Below are 17,050 nucleotides of genomic sequence, written 5' to 3'. Positions count from 1 at the left end.
TGTGTGTGTGTGTGTGTGTGTGTGTGTCTGTGTGCCTTGGAGCTCCGCTCTCTGTCAATATGCAGAGAGGGCAGAGAGGACAGACAAGCTTGTGATTATGCGCTCTCAGGTACCGAAAGATAAATCATTTTTTGTTACTCATAGGATCAGAGTATTTCGTTTGGTACCATAAACGTATCGCCGTTAGGGGCCCGGCCCTACTTGCTGTGCATTTTAATGGAGACGTGTTTTCAAAGGGAGATTTTGACATTTTTCAACATGGACCCCATTTCCCCATGCATTGATATCTAAGTGAGAAATGCAAACAACAATCTTTTGAACTGGTCCAGTATTGAGTTAAAATGCTGTAACTGACACCCACAAACCAGGCTGCTATGACAGACTCAGATTATTATTCTAAGGGTCTTTAACCTTTTAGTTAAAGAATAAGATCCTGTTTAACGTCAACCAGCCCCAAAATCACCATCACCAAACCCACCAGACTCCATGTAAATAATCACGACTTTTAGCGTTATAGAGCACAATCTCACAGACTCCTGTAAATAATCACTACTTTAGCGTGTATAGAGCAGCATATCTCCACCAGACTCCATGTAAATATCACTACTTTTAGCGTGTAGAGCGCATATCTCCACCAGACTCCATGTAAATAATCACTACTTTTAGTGTGTATAGAGCAGCATATCTCCACCAGACTCCATGTAAATAATCACACTTTAGCATGTGTATGAGCGGCATATCTCCACCAGACTCCAGTAATTATCATTACTTTTAGTGTGTCAGGAGTACATATCTCCACCAGACTCCAGTAAATAATCACTACTTTGCAGGTATAGAGCAGCATATCTCCACCAGACTCTATGTAAATAATCACTACTTTTAGCATGTATAGAGCAGCATATCTCCACCAGACTCCATGTAAATACACTACTTTTAGCGTGTATAGAGCAGCATATCTCCACCAGACTCCATGTAAATTACACTACTTTAGCGTGTATAGAGCAGCATATCTCCACCATCCATGTAAATAATCACTACTTTTAGCATGTATGAGGCACATATCTCCACCAGACTCCATGTAAATATCACTACTTTAGCATGTATAGAGCAGCATATCTCCACCAACCCATGTAAATATCACTACTTTAGCATGTTGAGCAGCATATCTCCACCAGACTCCTGTAAAATATCACTACTTTTAGCTGTATAGACAGCATATCTCCACCAGACTCCATGTAAATAATCACTACTTTTAGCGTGTATAGAGCAGCATATCTCCACCGACTCCATGTAAATAATCACTACTTTTAGCGTGTCATGACACATAGCTCCACATGTAAATGGGCAAATTAAGAGTTTACTGCAACCAGACCAGAGTGGTGATTGGAAAAACAAAGTTACCCTTTAAGAGAATTTTTGTCTCTGAGAAGATTGAAGTTTGGGTATGAAATTGATTGTGCGTGACAGTTTCTCACCTGTGGACAAACTTCTTGACAACTTCCATCCCAGCATTCAGCTCGTTGAGAGCCAGGATGTACTCCTGAGTGAAGAGACGCAGTCGAGGGCACTTTCCAAAATCCTGCCAAACACACACGTAAAAAAATCATATAAACCAAACCAAAGAGTAAAACAGAAACTAGAAGTTCCGTCTAGTGGTTGTATGCCTCAGCCAACCGTCAAAGGAAGTCAGATCCTCAAACTGTGGGATCCATTCCCTCCATCCGTTCATGTAGCCTCCTGACCGGACGCTAAACGCTTCAGTTCAGTTTAAACATCATTTTTTGGAGGCATCTCATGCTTTTTTTAAATAGTAGAAAATAGAATGAAACCCTTCAGCTCTAGGAAATAATTCTTTATTAATAACTTTATTTGGCTTATTGATCCGTTTCTTCTATCAATCCCCCACTTAATGATTAATTGCTGGGTGGAATAAAGCATATACATGTTTTATATTGTTTAGTTTCACTAATTAATTCTATTGAGCAAAAGCAGACAGTCTGAGGAAAAAAAAAAAAAAAAAATATATATATATATATATATATATATATATATATATATATATATATATATATATATCTATCTATCTATATCTATATCTATACATATATATATCTTGCAAGCTTTGTTTTTTAACAGCTTGCAAGAGAAACTAAAAAGGTTGTAACTTTTTGTCAAAGTTGACAAGAGGGTGGGTGAGGGGACATCCAGTGTTTAATTCGGACGTGTTTTGTGTGGGATTTTAAGGTTTTCGATCAGACTTAGCACACCTCCTGGAGGCATTTCTGCTCGGACTAGATTGAAGAAATGAAGCAACTTGCACATGAATGACCCAGATACATGCAACAAACAGGCCTCAAAAAGAGGAATCAGGCAGTGTGGACCCAGATACTAAAGGGGAACTGATTCCTATGTCTCACCCCCACTGCTGGAGGCTTGAGCAGCTCCTGAACAGAGCCCTTCTCACCATGTTACAAGGCCATGTTGGATGGGTTTCTTCCCACTTCTATTTCTGATGTTTCAATATGAAACATTAGGACTAGGATTCACTAGAGGCCTTCTGATACAATATCATCATGATACTTATGTCACGATACGTTAATGTTGTGATTTTAAACCTACTGCAAAATTCTTTGAAGTATTGCAATTTATAATCTTTTGTCCAACTTCAAATGTTTCCCAATTTCAAATGATGTCCCCAAAAGGAAACTTTGTTTCATCCCACTTTAATTTTATTGCTACTATGGGATTGTCGAGCAGATAAACTGACCAACACATATAGATCTGTACTTGGCGTCTGTGTGTGGACACAGTATTGCCATGGAAAAAATACCTGGATAGCATGCTATCGATTTTTTTTGTTTTGTATTTAAAAATGTTCACAAGTAAAGCCTTGGAATTATATTTTTTTCTCCGTTCAAGTTTGTGTTCCCTTTCCCAAGAGCACGTGATTTCTTTTTTTTCTTCTTCTCACCATGTTATGTTTGAGGATTCTCTGGACCACGGGCGTGAACACTTCAATCACGACCATCGACCGCGGCCGCTCCCGACAGTGCTGCAACACACAGGAAGGACCATGAACAGGAACCTTTGAAAGCTTTTACCCTGTTTCTCTACTACGGAAACTAGAGGGTCAGTGTCGGTGTCTGCAGCACAGGATCTCACCTTACAGAAGAACTCGCACAGGTCAGGTGGCGGATGGTTGTTTTCTAGAAGAGGAGCAATGGCCTGGACACACACACACACACACACACACACACACACACACACACCTCTTATTTATCCTGGCTGGGAACCAACAGTATAGATCTGGGCTGGTCAGGTGCAGGCGACTACACAAACATCAGAACCTCTTTACAGCATTAAACTCTTCTGTTCTGCTGTGATACCGCCGCGAGGCATCGAGAGCAACAATGCAAAACACACAAATAGACGAGTGTAAAGTGAACAAATGCATGAGGAGAATCTATAATTTCCTTCAGTTTAGAGATCAAACCAACAGGAGGCCGGACTCAAGCGTGTTAATTATTAACTTCAGCCTGACATCAAATATCAATTTATAGTGACAACTTCATACTCACAACGATGATGTTCTCATGATCCTGAGTGCTGAGGTTAGAGTTCTGTGGGGTAGACAAAGAGATAGAGAGGGTTTTATGTGTATGTGTGTGGGTGTGGGTGTGTGTGTGTGTGTGTGTGTGTGTGTGTGTGTGTGTGTGTGTGTTTGTGTGTGTGTGTGTGTGTGTGTGTGTTGCTACCTCAGCCAGCAGGGTGGAGATGATGTGCAGAGGAGCCTGGTGGATGGACTCGTCCTGCAGCGGGGAGGTCAGAGCCATGTCCACCAGCGCTCTGATCTCCTTCAGCACCACGTCCCAGCGACTCGGGTTGTTCAGGACCTTGCGGTACTTGTAGATCTTTTTCTGTAGGAAACAGAAGGCAGAATACATCCATTTTTCTGTTGCTGCTGCCTGCACTGTTCTGTGACACCTCTGATATCATTAAAGAAAAATGTCTCAAAAGCGTCATTTGGTTCTTGTTTTGGGCCTCTTTCATGCCACCATTTTTTTTTTTAAATGATTGTTGTGTTGGCATTGACCATGAGTGTGTGTGTGGGAACATTCACTCATGTATACGATTCTAGGACCAGAGGATGGGGGTGCCTGGGATACTTTTAAAATATACCATGTTTTTGGGTGTTTTGGCCCTTAATTGATAGGACAGTTATAGACGGGAAAGGGGGGGATAGAGGGAAGAGAGGTAGGAATTAAACACTGGAATGCTGCAGTAATGACTGAGCCTTAGTGTATGGGGCGCACGCTCTACCAAGTGAGCTCCCAGGGCGCCCTGCCTGGCACACTTTTAACACCATTCTTTTAAACGTTATTCTACTGTGCTAACTGTGGATTTAACATCCTTTTGGACCACCATCAGAGGGGAAACACTGAATTATGGAACTATAAGTATTCTTTGAAAACTTCCTTTAATGCTTAGCCACAAGGCCACAAAGGTCAGGTGTTATTACACATTAAGTTGGATGTGGAAAAGCAGACATTTCCAATATGCAGTATCAATAACGTTTCTCTAAAAAAATTAGAGATTTATGCGATTTTGCATAGCTGACAAGCACTATTTTCCGAAAATGGCTCAGAATCTTTTTCTTGGTTTAGTTTCACAATTCTGGGATGCTCCTTAGCTCACACTAAATGAACACCAATTCTGTGTGTGTGTGTGAGAGAGAGAGAGTGAGAGAGTGGGGGGGTAACCTTACCTTCCACTGAAGGGAGTGAAACCACTGGTCCCTTAAGTAGCTGTTTGCAGCCTGTAGCGATGTAAAGCAGACATAAGAGAGTGGTTACGTGTGATCTCAGGTAACAGACAGCACACCTACAGACACGAGGAGGTCATGTGATCTCAGGTAACAGGCAGCACACCTACAGACACGAGGAGGTCATGTGATCTCAGGTAACAGAAAGCACACCTACAGACACGAGGAGGTCATGTGATGTGCAGTCGAGCTGCTTGGTTAGGGCTATGGCCTGAAACGTTACACGTTTACATTTTTAACAACTTTAGTACAACAAGCTGCTGATTTAATGTTGACTTACTTTACTTACAGTTCCATTAGTCTTACATCGTCACATTGCTGTACAGCCACTGAATACAGTGCATTTATCATTTTGAAGATGGATTAGTCTTAGGAAGTCTTGACATTTACAGCTCCAGACATTTTTTGCAGGGTTTTGATTCACAAATGCAGCACTCTCTTTCAACCAACTAAAAAAATATAGTGTCTTTTAGTGATACAGCCTTTCGAGATGTGTTTATTGTGGATATGGTGATATTGATAAAAAAATCAATATTGTATAATGGCAAAATTTCAGTCTTAGTATTACTTGATCTCAGTGCTGCATTTTACACGGTCGACCACGACATACTACTAGACCGATTGCGTTGGCCTTTCTGGCTCAGTACTAAACTGGTTTGAATCCTACCTAAAGAATAGGGATTACTTTGTGTCTATAGGTAATTATGCATCTGAGCGTCAAATATGACGTGCGGAGTTCTGCAAGGCTCCATTCTGGGGCCTCTTCTGTTTAACATCTCATGCTCCCACTGGCTCAGATTATGGAGAACAACAAAATAAGTTACCAAGTTATGCGGACGACACGCAAATTTACATAACCTTATCGCCAGGGGACTATAGTCCAATACAAAAATGACTAAGTGCATCGAACAAATTAACGACTGGTGTGCCAGAAATTTCTGAAATAAATGAAGGAAAAACTGAGGTAGTTGTTTTTGGAAAAAAAGAGGAACGATTAAAAGTCTGCGCTCAGCTTCAAAACACATTTTAAAAACAACAGACAAAGCCAGAAATCTTGGTGTAGTCATGGACCAGACCTGAACTTTAACAGCCACATTAAGACAATAACAAAGTCAGCCTACTATCACCTTAAGAATATTCAAGGGTTAAAGGACTATGTGTAAACAGGACTTGGAAAACTGGTCCATGCTTTCATCTTCAGTAGACTTGACTACTGTAAGGGGTCTTTACAGGTCTCCCTAAAAACAATCAGACAGCTGCAGCTGATTCAGAACGCTGCTGCTCGAGTCCTCACTAAGAACCAGGACTGGATCACACTCCCTCCAGTTCTGAAGTCTTTACACTGGCTTCCTGTGTCTCAAAGAATGATTTCAAAGTTCTCTTGCTAGTTTATAATCCCTTAATGGTTTAGGTCCAAAATAAATTCTGATCTGTACTACACTGACCCCCCAGACCTCTCAGGTCATCTGGGACAGGTCTACTTTCTGTCCCCAGAGCAGAACTAAACAGGGTGAAGCAGCTTTCAGTTCTATGCTCCTCATACTGGAATAAACTCCCAGAAACCTGTAGATCCGCTGCTACTCTCAGTTCTTTAAATCAAGGCTGAAGACCTTCCTTTTGATGCTGCCTTTCTTTAAATTATGCTCATTCTTTCTTATGCTGCACTGTACTTTATTCTTGTGTTTATGTGTCCTAATGTTTCTATTTGTTTTTACTGTCTATTCATGTGTTTTATTAGTTTTTAATGCTATGATTTTTAACTGTTTGACTGTGTTTTATGTTTAACTGATTTTGTGTAAAGCACTTTGAATTGCCCTGCTGCTGAAATGTGCTATACAGATAAAGCTGCCTTGCCTTGCCTTATACTACTACTATACTACTGTAAAATGGCATCAAGACAGAAGCAGGAAAAGAAAGTCTTCCATCTGCGTCCAGCGTGTTTGCACTCTGAACCACCTGTCCCAATGTTTGTTAACAGTAAAATAAATGTGAAGACCATGAGGTCGGACCAGTCTAGGTGTGGTCTGTGTTTATGTACATGTCAGAGATGGATTAGAAGGGACAGTGTGTTCAGTACAGTAGGTATCAGTGATGAACGGCCACGCCCCTCACACGGGAGGGAATCTGTCACACATGTCCAGCTCAATTTGCTCTGCAAAAAAGCAATACACCATAAAATTTCACTAGGATGGTTTTCTGGCTATTTTCCATAATGTGAAAAACATTCATGAAAATAAAGCTACTTTTTGGATTTTGACTCTATAAGAACCATGGATCAAGACAGCACTGAGATACACATTTCTATCATAGATAAACAAGATTGTTCAAAAAACATGTGGGCGGGGCTTAGCAGGAAAATGGTAGCTCATTAACATGCACAGCCTCAGTACATCCAATGGTACACTGCAAAAAATGGTAAGAGATAATTTATCAAACTTCATTTTCCAGTATCTACAATACAGTATACATATAAAAAATAAAAAAGCAATTATAGAAGAAACCTATGATGAACATAAAATGAGAATAGTAAGGACAATTACATAAAAATAAATACTACAACAATGCATGCAAAAGTAAAATCACATTCCGTCAAAAGAGATTCGGGGAAAAAAAGCCTTTTAATTTCCAAAAGCTTAATACTTTTTTGTTGTAATTAACTGATGGACCAGACTAAATAAGGAAAAAACAAGGCAGTGAATTAGTATTGTTTTGTTTGTGACTATAACCACTGGCATGTAAAATAGTAAAACAAATCAGATATTAGATACTAGAGCACCATTCTCTGGACATTTAATATCTCTCAGGTTACAACAGTAGACATAGTTTGTAAGTACGTTTGTGAAATATCCAAAAGATTTTGGACAAATTACAATCAAGAAATAAGTGAGACATTGTTTTCATATTCTGTTTACAAAAATGTACATGATGTGTCAATGTCTGTAAATTTAGCAATACTATAATAAGCAGAGTATATTTGATGTAACAGTTTGTAATGGCCTTCTTCAGCCTTGTTAGAAATACCGTACTTAGAAGGAAGTAGCCAGTAGGTTATTTCAGACGGCAGCAGACGAGGGCCTTACCTGCAGCAGGACGGTCCCCCCAGGGAAGCTGAGCTGGACACAGTACTTTGGAGCATTGTCCCATGAGAGGAGCTGCAGGTCCTCTATAGAGCTGTAGGACAATGACGTCTCCATATAACCAGTGGGCTGGAGACAAGACAGAAAGCAGGAGGATATTAGTCTTCCACTGTCTAACATTTACACTGCATACTGTGTATTTAAACAGACATTTTTACTGGCAGGGAGCTGGAAAGACAAAAAGAACTATATCCTGGGCTAACCTGCCCTGGGCAAACACACGGCCTAACAAATCCTCCAAATACAGCTGAATGGCAAACGCCGCTCAAGAGTACACAGAGTAATCTTTATCAGCTGGGGTGACATTTGATGTCGTTCCAGGGGAACAGTCAATGACTGCTGAAACAAAATGGAAAATCAATTTCGCAAAAGCCATTAATCACACAAATACACAAACATCACGTAGAAAGGCATTGTTCATGTAGCTTTGAGTCAACACACACACACACACACACACACACACACACACACACACACACACACACACACACACACACACACACACACACACACACACACACAGAGTCAGAGCTCAGATCCCAGTCTCATCGAGCTGGGAGCAGACACTACATACAACTACTGTAAGTGACAGGCCACAACCTGTTCGCTAGACACAAAATGATTACAGAAACGCTGACAAGGGACCACAAGTTTCCGGACTCAGGAACAGAAGAGTCTTTAAGAGAGAAAAGGGGGGGAGGGTAGAAAAAAAGATTCTAAACAGATAACAATACCCCCAGGAGAGGTTTAAAAAGAAATGTAAAGTGTGTTTCTAAGACATGTCTGCAGAAATGATTTCCCAGACATCAGCATGCCTGAGTGGCCCTGCAGACGTCGTGTCCATGCTGCTGCACCCTGCTTAATCCAAATCAGACGCATCAATGTTCACCCTCTATGGACATGAAGATACTGCTTAGATATCTTCAGTTTTTTAGTGAATGGGTTGCTCATATACATGAAAATATAATATAAAAAATATATCCCTCACATCCAATAACTATTGATAATGATTGAACTATAAGTCTTTCAAGCTTTATTCAGTGTTTCAGTAAAACCTGTCCTGTCCTCATTTCACTGCCTTCTTCTTCTTCTTCTTCTTCTTCTTCTTCTTCTTCTTCTTCTTCTGCTGCTGTTTCAGACAGATAAACAGCGTCAACCCAAACACACCGGAGTAGATCCATGGGTGCAGCAGCAGCAAACGGCTGCTTCTCCCCTGGCATCCATGTGCAGTGGAGTCGAGCAGACACGTGGTTCTCTTTATTTGCATCCATCTCACTGTCATGCAGCCCCCCCGCCCCCCTTGTTGCTGGTGAACAAACGTGCTATTCTTTTATATAGAGCTCCCTCTGCGGCGGCGGATGGATCGAGCCGGCCCCTCTGTCGCACACATACAGGGTTTTCATTACAGACGACGTCTAGGGCAAATATTGGTTCTGGGCGAGATGTCTCATTTCCTTGGAAGAGTAAACGTCAGCCCAGGTCCGTCTGTCCGTCTGTCTGTCTGTCCGTCTGTCTGTCTGCATGTACGCTGCCAAATTGAGTTGGATGCACATGCTACACTAACACAGACAAACGGCAAAATTAAGAGCAGAATGGGAAATTGTGTGCTGAAGGGGGAGATAAATGGTGTTTTTGAATAGGCAGAGCAGAATGGAGACAAACACAAGGGACTTCAATTTTCTGATAACCAGCCGAGGTTACCATAGATACTATTCTGCACAAGAGCATGCGGTGATTGCCTTCCTCCCTTTAGCTCTCTCTCTCTCTCTCTCTCTCTCTCTCTCTCTCAGTCTTGTGTCTAACTTCTGTCTCTTCCTGTTCTGCCTTTTATCGTGAAGGAGGCTACAGCTCCTCTTGTCTCCTCTGCTCACTGCTGTGTTACCATAGAAACAAGGGGATGTAGATGTATGTTATGTTTTTCTTTGTTTTCAGTGAAAAGGCAGACATGGAGCAAGTTATAAACAAAGAAAGAAAAGAGGGAAAAAGAAAGAAAGAAAGCAAGCATGACCTAGGCAGTGCTGATCATATCACTGCTAGCAACAATAAGGTGACATAGAAAATATGGCTGTACATTTTTCCCAAAACTTTAATTGCAATTGTGAAAAGTCAATTGTGTAATCTTGTTGAATAATCCTGATTTCACAAATAATGGTGATTATGATTTTTTCCATAATCAAGCAACCCTTGTAAGAAACTACTGTCTCACTGCTCGGTGAAAACTTTAAATCTCCACAATGTCAACTTCTATAGACCTCCTTCAGCTCCTTCAGCTCCTTCAGCGAACTGTGAGGAGGATTCAACAATGTTACCGCAGTTGCCCCCCCCATTGCCATGTGAAAGGCCTGATCAGCATTTTTTGTAACCACCATTTATTACGTATGTTTACTATCACATATCATTGCTAACCGTTTCTCGTAGTGCGACTTTTGCTTTAATGTGTATTTTTCTAACCATCGGCTTCCATTCATTTCGGTCTGTTTAGAAAATAAACTTCAGCAACATGAGCAACGTGTCACAGTGACTGAAGCTGGCTCTGATACCGTATGGATATGAATGGAAACCAATGGTAGGCACAGAAAAACATTACCAATACTAAAATAAAATCTAACTAGCAACGCTGTCGACATTCATCTAGGATGAGACTAGTGGTGGCAGTAGCTCAGACCGAAGGGAGAAATACTACACTACCCACAATCCTGGGCGTAACTCTCACTGGTGGAAGTCGCTGTTACCGTGGAAATGTTTACCGAACGGCTAGAGCAAGCTTCCATCCTTCCTTTTCTCCTCTACTTCCTCTTCCCTTCTTTCCTCTTTTCTTCCTTCCCTCTACTTCTTTTATCCTTCTTTCCTTTGAGTTCCCCTGTTTCCTTCTGTCCTATTATTTTCATTTTCTGCCACCTCCTTTCCTTCTCTCTTAACTTCTTCTTGTTCTTCTTATTTTACTCGTGCACACCAGATGAAGACATGAACAGTGGGAGAGAGAGGGGGAATGACATGTAGCAAAGGGCCACAGGTCGGAGTCTTAACCCGTCCCGCTGCGTCAAGGGATAACCCTCCTAACCTGGGCCCCGTGCTACCAACTGGGCTGTTAAAACCACTAAAACATCAGTTATCACCACATGACCTCAGCATCACCAGTCTCTACACATGACCTCAGCATCACCAGGGTCTCTACACATGGACTCGGCATCACCAGGGTCTCTACACATGGACTCGGCATCCCCAGGGTCTCTACACGTGGACTCGGCATCACCAGGGTCTCTACACGTGGACTCGGCATCGCCAGGGTCTCTACACGTGGACTCGGCATCGCCAGGGTCTCTACACATGGACTCGGCATCACCAGGGTCTCTACACGTGGACTCGGCATCGCCAGGGTCTCTACACGTGGACTCGGCATAGCCGTGTCTCTACACATGGACTCGGCATCACCAGGGTCACATGAGTCCCTGGTGATACTGAGGTCATGCGTAGAGACCCTGGTGAGACTTGGCCCAGCGTCTCATGTTGTCGAGCCTTCGTAGTGGTTCTAAATGGGGATGATGATGCTATTACAGTAGCGCCTCTAGCTCTCCCATTCAAAAGAACATTTGACCCAATAAAAACGTTCAATCTTAAAAGTGGCGTTTCCGTCCTAATTCTGCTTTTAAACCACAGTTTGACTCGGGTACATTCACAAAAAGACCCTAGGTTACCCTTTAAACCTCTCTGGTCCCTCTTTTAGTCTTTGAACCCAGACTCTAAAGATGCCTTTCTTTTCTTCTTTTATCCCCCTTCTTCTTTTACTCTTCTGCTCCCTCCTTTCCTTGACTTCCGTTCCCTGTCCGTCTCTACTCCAGTTCATCTCCCTTTTTCTCATTTAGTTTCATGTTCATGTTGTTCCATCTATGCATGAGCTCCTGTGTAACAAAAAGAAGTGTGCAACAAAGCAGGATGTTACCCACGTAACCATAACAACCAAGGTGATTGAGGTTGATTGAGTCCCTGAAGGACACTGAATCAACTTTGGTTCACATGAAACCTCCGTGGTCTTTTGCAGCCACGGTGTTTGCTTGCATACCACAGAGTGACAACAACAGCCCTCCTGGTGAAGACAGATAGCGAGTGGATAAGTGCACATTTCTTCCTGTTCCTGTCATCATCAAACAATATCTATTTCACATCCTGTCCCCCCCCCTCCCCCCCGGTTTCATATCTACCAATAATCACACAACAGTAACAAAAGGACAGTGGCCCAGTTTTGAAGGGTGACCTGGGTGAGACCAACGCCTTAGTCGCACACCAACATCAGAATATCATAGTAGACCCCGTAGGGACACACGGCCCGGACCTCATGTGAAGCTGCTGGACTCGTGTGGGACATCCCATTGAAGAGTCCCTTCCCTGAACCAGCCGAACGTTCTACTTCTCCTTCTGCTAAGGAACAACCACATTTTACAATGAGAAGAATGACACAAAAATTGATCATTCCGTCCAATATAGTGAATCATATCGCAATCGCAATATCCATCAAAGTAATCCCAAAGGAGATATTTTCCTCATATCGTGCGGCCCTAGTATTTAAATACTGCACTTTTACTTATTACTCTGTGGTCGAGGCTGCTGTAGGCCTACCAGTACCTGCTCAACAGATAAACAGTTGGTAGACGCCAGGGGCGATTCTAGGATCAGACCTTTAGGGGGGCTCAGCCCCTAATGAGAATGTGACATGGCTAGAGCCCCCCTAAAAGGGTCTAAAATCGCCCATGGTAGGCGCTCTACCCCCTGAGCCACTACCGCTAGGTCTTGACCCTGCATGTCATGTAAAAAGAAAATCTATGTAGCAATGCAGTACTATGAGAAACGGGCTCAGTACAAAACAATTAGATGTTTATAGGATTAGTTCTTTTTTTTTAACATTATCCATTAGTTAGTAGTTAAATTCATCTGCAACTATTTGGATAATTGATTAGTCAGTTTGAGACTTTTTTAAAAACAAAAGTTTGATAAAATTCCCTGATGTCAGCTTGTTAATGTGAATATGTTCTAGTCTCTTCTGTCCCCTGTGACAGTAAACTGAATATCTTTGAGTTGTGGACAAAACTGCCACTTGAGTACGTCATCTCGGGCTTTTGGGAAACACTGATCCACGATTTTCACAATTTTCTGACATTTTAAACAAATAATTGATTAATCATGAAAATATTCAACAGATTAACTCGACAATGAAAATAATGGTTAGTTGCAGCCTTACACACCTCCCTGTAAGACCAGCATGGCCATGGGCGCACAGACTGGCGCAGGTGCATTTGCTATTTAAGGGGAGTGGGCGTGAGACAGTCTTAAAAAGGCAAAGACTCTTCAGAGTATTCATTTTGCTGAATAGAATTGCCCAGAGTATTCAGCAAAATGCACCATGTATATTTTGACATAGGACTCCCCTAGAAGCCATTAAAAACACGGTTCCCACATTAAAGGGTACCCATTGACCTTTTTTGACCACTAGTAGCGCCCACACCTTTTATTAGGGATGCACTCTACATACCTACCACTTAACAATGGCATTCAAAAATGTTCGTTATTCCATCATTGTGAATGTTATGTTTCCTTCCTGCCTTGACTTTTCCCAAATAATGAAGAGATACTTTTATTAATCCCCAAAGGGAAATTACATTTTACACTCTGTTTTTACATATTCCACACAGGCACATGCACAAACAGGGCCTATACATGCACTAATTGGAGCAATGGCAGAGCCAAGTCCCTACAGACTGAGCTACTGCAACCCCACAGTAAAAAAAATAGTGTCCTAAAATAGCACCAGTAAAAAACACAAGACCAGCGACAACAAAACCAATCCAGTAATAACGGGTGTAGTAGAAGCACTGACTGTAAAAATAATGAACTTAGCATCAGAGTCAGCCATTGGTTTGTGGACTACTGTTTTGAAGTCAGCAGTTTGCACCATGGCCATCCCCATCTTGGATTTCAGAGCCAACAGTGGGCGAGTTGGAAAGAGGGCGGAGCTAGGGAGGATGATGTGGCTAAGTCAGTTCGGTACATGTATGGTTTTAATAGTGCAGCGCTAACCCCTAACCCCTAACCCTAAGCTACCAGCTAAAGCTAGCACACAAACACACACATTTTTAAGCAACCAAAATGATCCAGTTCTCTTTGATGACGTGAAAACCAACAGTGAGAGGGTCAAAGTTTAAGATGAAAACAATGACCACGGCCAAACAAGCGGACAGCTATTTTAATGTCCAGTGGATACACATTGCTAAGCCTCTGTCATGATGAGTGATTGACAGGTCTGAATGTAGCCACGCCCCTAAAGCATTCCCTGCTTTATCATTTTTAAAAGAATTGGGACCATAACTAAATGCACATCATGCTGTATTCAAGAAGACTAAAAACGACAACCTAAACTCATTATGAAAATGTTGATTGAGGTAATAAATGGATGTAGGGCCATTTCTTTATGGACTTCTATAGTTCTATAGTTCTTTTTGGATCAAGTGGACTCGCCCTCATGTTAGCAAACAGACAGATTGCAGGTTTAAAGCACTTCACACTGGCCTCGCCTGGGAGCTGCCCTGTGAGGAGGAGCAGCATCAGCTCAGCCCACCACTAACACAGCGAGGGGGAGGGAAACAGCTGGAAAATGTACGGAGTTCCACACTTGGATCCAAATATAGCGATATCTAGGACTGGGCAATATATCAATATTATATCGATATATGAAGCTAGATATCGTCTTACATTTTGGATATCTTAATATGGTGATATGACATTAGTGTTGTCCTTTCCTGGTTTTAAAGCTATGGCGTGTAGTTTCTGTCTCCCCCATGAGGAATTCTAAGTAATGACAACAGAACTGTTGGCGCGTCAGCGTGATGTAAATTAACGAGAGGTCATTATCTTCACTCGAGTTTCTGCGTGGGAAAGTCACCGGACGCCACGATCTCCTGAACATGGACTGAGATCCAGAGAGGTGAGTGGAGCTGAGAGTTTTAATTAGCTTCGGAGCAACTCATCTGGTAACGGCTTGGATGGAATGGACATTTATCAATATAAAAAAACTACGCACTAAAGCTTTAAAGGCTGCAGAACAGTACAGTGAAGTCATTTTCTCAACTTACCAGACTTACTAGCTGTTCTATCATTTGCCTTTACCCATCTAATCATTGCATTCCCATTATAGTGATAATAGGCAGTCCTACAATATCGCCGCAATATCATAACGTATTTGGTCAAAAATATCATACTTCAGTACAGTTCAGTATTGTGAATCATGGCAGATGAGCATAAACCCACAAACATGACAAATATATAACTTGTAAATTGTTTAGTTTAGTTTCTTAGTTCTCAAGATATAAAACCATATCAAACCATATTTTATAATTCCAAAGCAGTTCATGTCTAACAATCCACAGACACAAAGTCAATCTACACCTGCGCTGTTGGGCAGATAATCTTTATATATATATATATATATATATATATATATATATATATATACACACACAGCCCCCCCCCCAAGAGGTTTTTAAAAAGGCAAATGACAAGGAGAGCTCACGCTACCAGAACTTGTCAGCTGGAGATATTAAAGTAGAGAGATATGGAGGAGTAACTTCCTAAGTGTTTTGCATTGGTCCGCTTGTGCACGTCATTTCATTCATGCAGCTTGATAAGGGTCATTTTATGTTTAACAATTCAGCCTTAGTTTGACTGGAAGACTCGCTCCCATTTACATTCCTTCTTCACATTGTAAATGAACACAAACAGAGCAGATCCATGTGTTTGTTGTTGCATAACATACAACTTGTCATGTCAGCTTAAGAGTGGGGCTTTCAAAAAGAAAGAGAAACTTTAACAAGGTACTTTTTTTCTTAAATATAGTCTGATTCAGCCAGCCTGACATTTACAGGGTGGCTTCTCAAAGTTCGACTACAGTTTCACATGTCACTGTGGTCCGACGAGGCCACAGATGAATGGGCTTAAGACGTCATTTCAGGACAACACATCATTGGCAGTCCTTTCTCAACATCAGCCCTTTTTCACAGCTGATTTCAAAACTGAAAAAGCACACTTTCTGAACACATGAGAAGCTATGCAGCAAGTGTAACTTTATAAATAACAGGCTTTTATATACTGTATATTATTTTATGTTTATATATGTATATAATTTTTACAGTACGCAACTGGTCACTACTTCTTATCCGTTTTTGGTGTTAAACAGAAATCTACTGGTGAAAGAAGTATTTTGTTAAAAGTTACTTATTACATTTTTAATAATCATTTCAATTTCCACCTCTTTGATTTGATCTGTGACTCAAAAGTTGGCAGTAACATTAATAGCAGTTATCTCATTCTCATTTCATTATTAAAATGTGTGGTACAGTTACCGAAGAAACAAATTGCTCCAAATATAGGCACTTTAAAACATGGCAACCGTACTGTCAATTTCAGCAATCGTACCCTTAACCCTACCCTTAACCCTACCCTTAACTCTAACCCTACCCTTAACCCTAACCCTACCCTTAACCCTACCCTTAACCCTAACCCTACCCTTAACCTAACCCCTACCCTAACCCTAAGACCTTAAACCCTAACCTACACACCTTACCCTATAACCATAAACCTACCCTTAAACCTTAACCTAACCTTAACCATAACCTTAACCCTACCCTTAACCCTAACCTGCAACCACTTTAAAAAGTTTGCGTTGAGCCCTTAGTTCCATCCCACCACTGCCTCCCGTTCCAGTACTGTGGGTCTCCCATCGGTCCGTTGTGTAGAGCTGAACCTTTGAACTGTGAACAGGGTCACTGCTAATGACTAATAGCGAAGCCACCACCAAAGGTAATGACAGACTGTTTTTAAAAAAGGCAGCTAATGAGAGGAGACCAGTGTGGACTTTATGTGTTTGTTTTAAAGTGGGACACATACGATGAACTGTTGGTTCACATAACCTAGTTCTGGTTCCCACACGACGCCACAGGCTAAATATCATTCAGCCTCTTCTCGGCTGTCTTTCATCACATCACCCTCTCATTACTAAGTTAACTCTTCCTCCACCCCGCTTTTCCCCCGTCTTTTTTACATTCTT

At 41.6% G+C, this 17,050-nt stretch overlaps 1 protein-coding gene and 2 long non-coding RNA genes across 5 annotated transcripts in view; 2 read left to right on the top strand and 1 right to left on the bottom strand.

Moving 5' to 3' along the window:
• Positions 1-7,640, top strand: part of LOC116693507 (uncharacterized) — a 15,499-nt gene extending 7,859 nt beyond the window's left edge. The window contains exon 3 of the long non-coding RNA XR_004332943.1: positions 7,627-7,640. This is a non-coding gene — a long non-coding RNA (uncharacterized LOC116693507). The remainder of the gene's footprint in view (positions 1-7,626) is intronic.
• The window catches only part of LOC116693384 (C-Maf-inducing protein), a 48,896-nt gene that overhangs the window by 18,031 nt on the left and 13,815 nt on the right, over positions 1-17,050 (bottom strand). For all 3 annotated transcript variants that reach the window (XM_032522315.1, XM_032522316.1, XM_032522318.1), the window contains exons 2-8: positions 7,903-8,028; positions 4,766-4,816; positions 3,756-3,917; positions 3,579-3,620; positions 3,163-3,225; positions 2,972-3,052; positions 1,476-1,579 (exon numbers count right to left, since the gene is read on the bottom strand). In XM_032522315.1, the coding sequence (XP_032378206.1) occupies positions 1,476-1,579; positions 2,972-3,052; positions 3,163-3,225; positions 3,579-3,620; positions 3,756-3,917; positions 4,766-4,816; positions 7,903-8,028 (629 nt within the window). The remainder of the gene's footprint in view (positions 1-1,475; positions 1,580-2,971; positions 3,053-3,162; positions 3,226-3,578; positions 3,621-3,755; positions 3,918-4,765; positions 4,817-7,902; positions 8,029-17,050) is intronic.
• The window catches only part of LOC116693508 (uncharacterized), a 13,243-nt gene continuing 10,037 nt past the window's right edge, over positions 13,845-17,050 (top strand). Inside the window, exon 1 of the long non-coding RNA XR_004332944.1 lies at positions 13,845-13,855. This is a non-coding gene — a long non-coding RNA (uncharacterized LOC116693508). The remainder of the gene's footprint in view (positions 13,856-17,050) is intronic.

This window comes from Etheostoma spectabile, chromosome 8 (genome assembly GCF_008692095.1).
Source record: "Etheostoma spectabile isolate EspeVRDwgs_2016 chromosome 8, UIUC_Espe_1.0, whole genome shotgun sequence".
Taxonomy (NCBI): Eukaryota; Metazoa; Chordata; class Actinopteri; order Perciformes; family Percidae; genus Etheostoma; species Etheostoma spectabile.
This window is presented reverse-complemented; position numbering and strand designations above follow the sequence as displayed.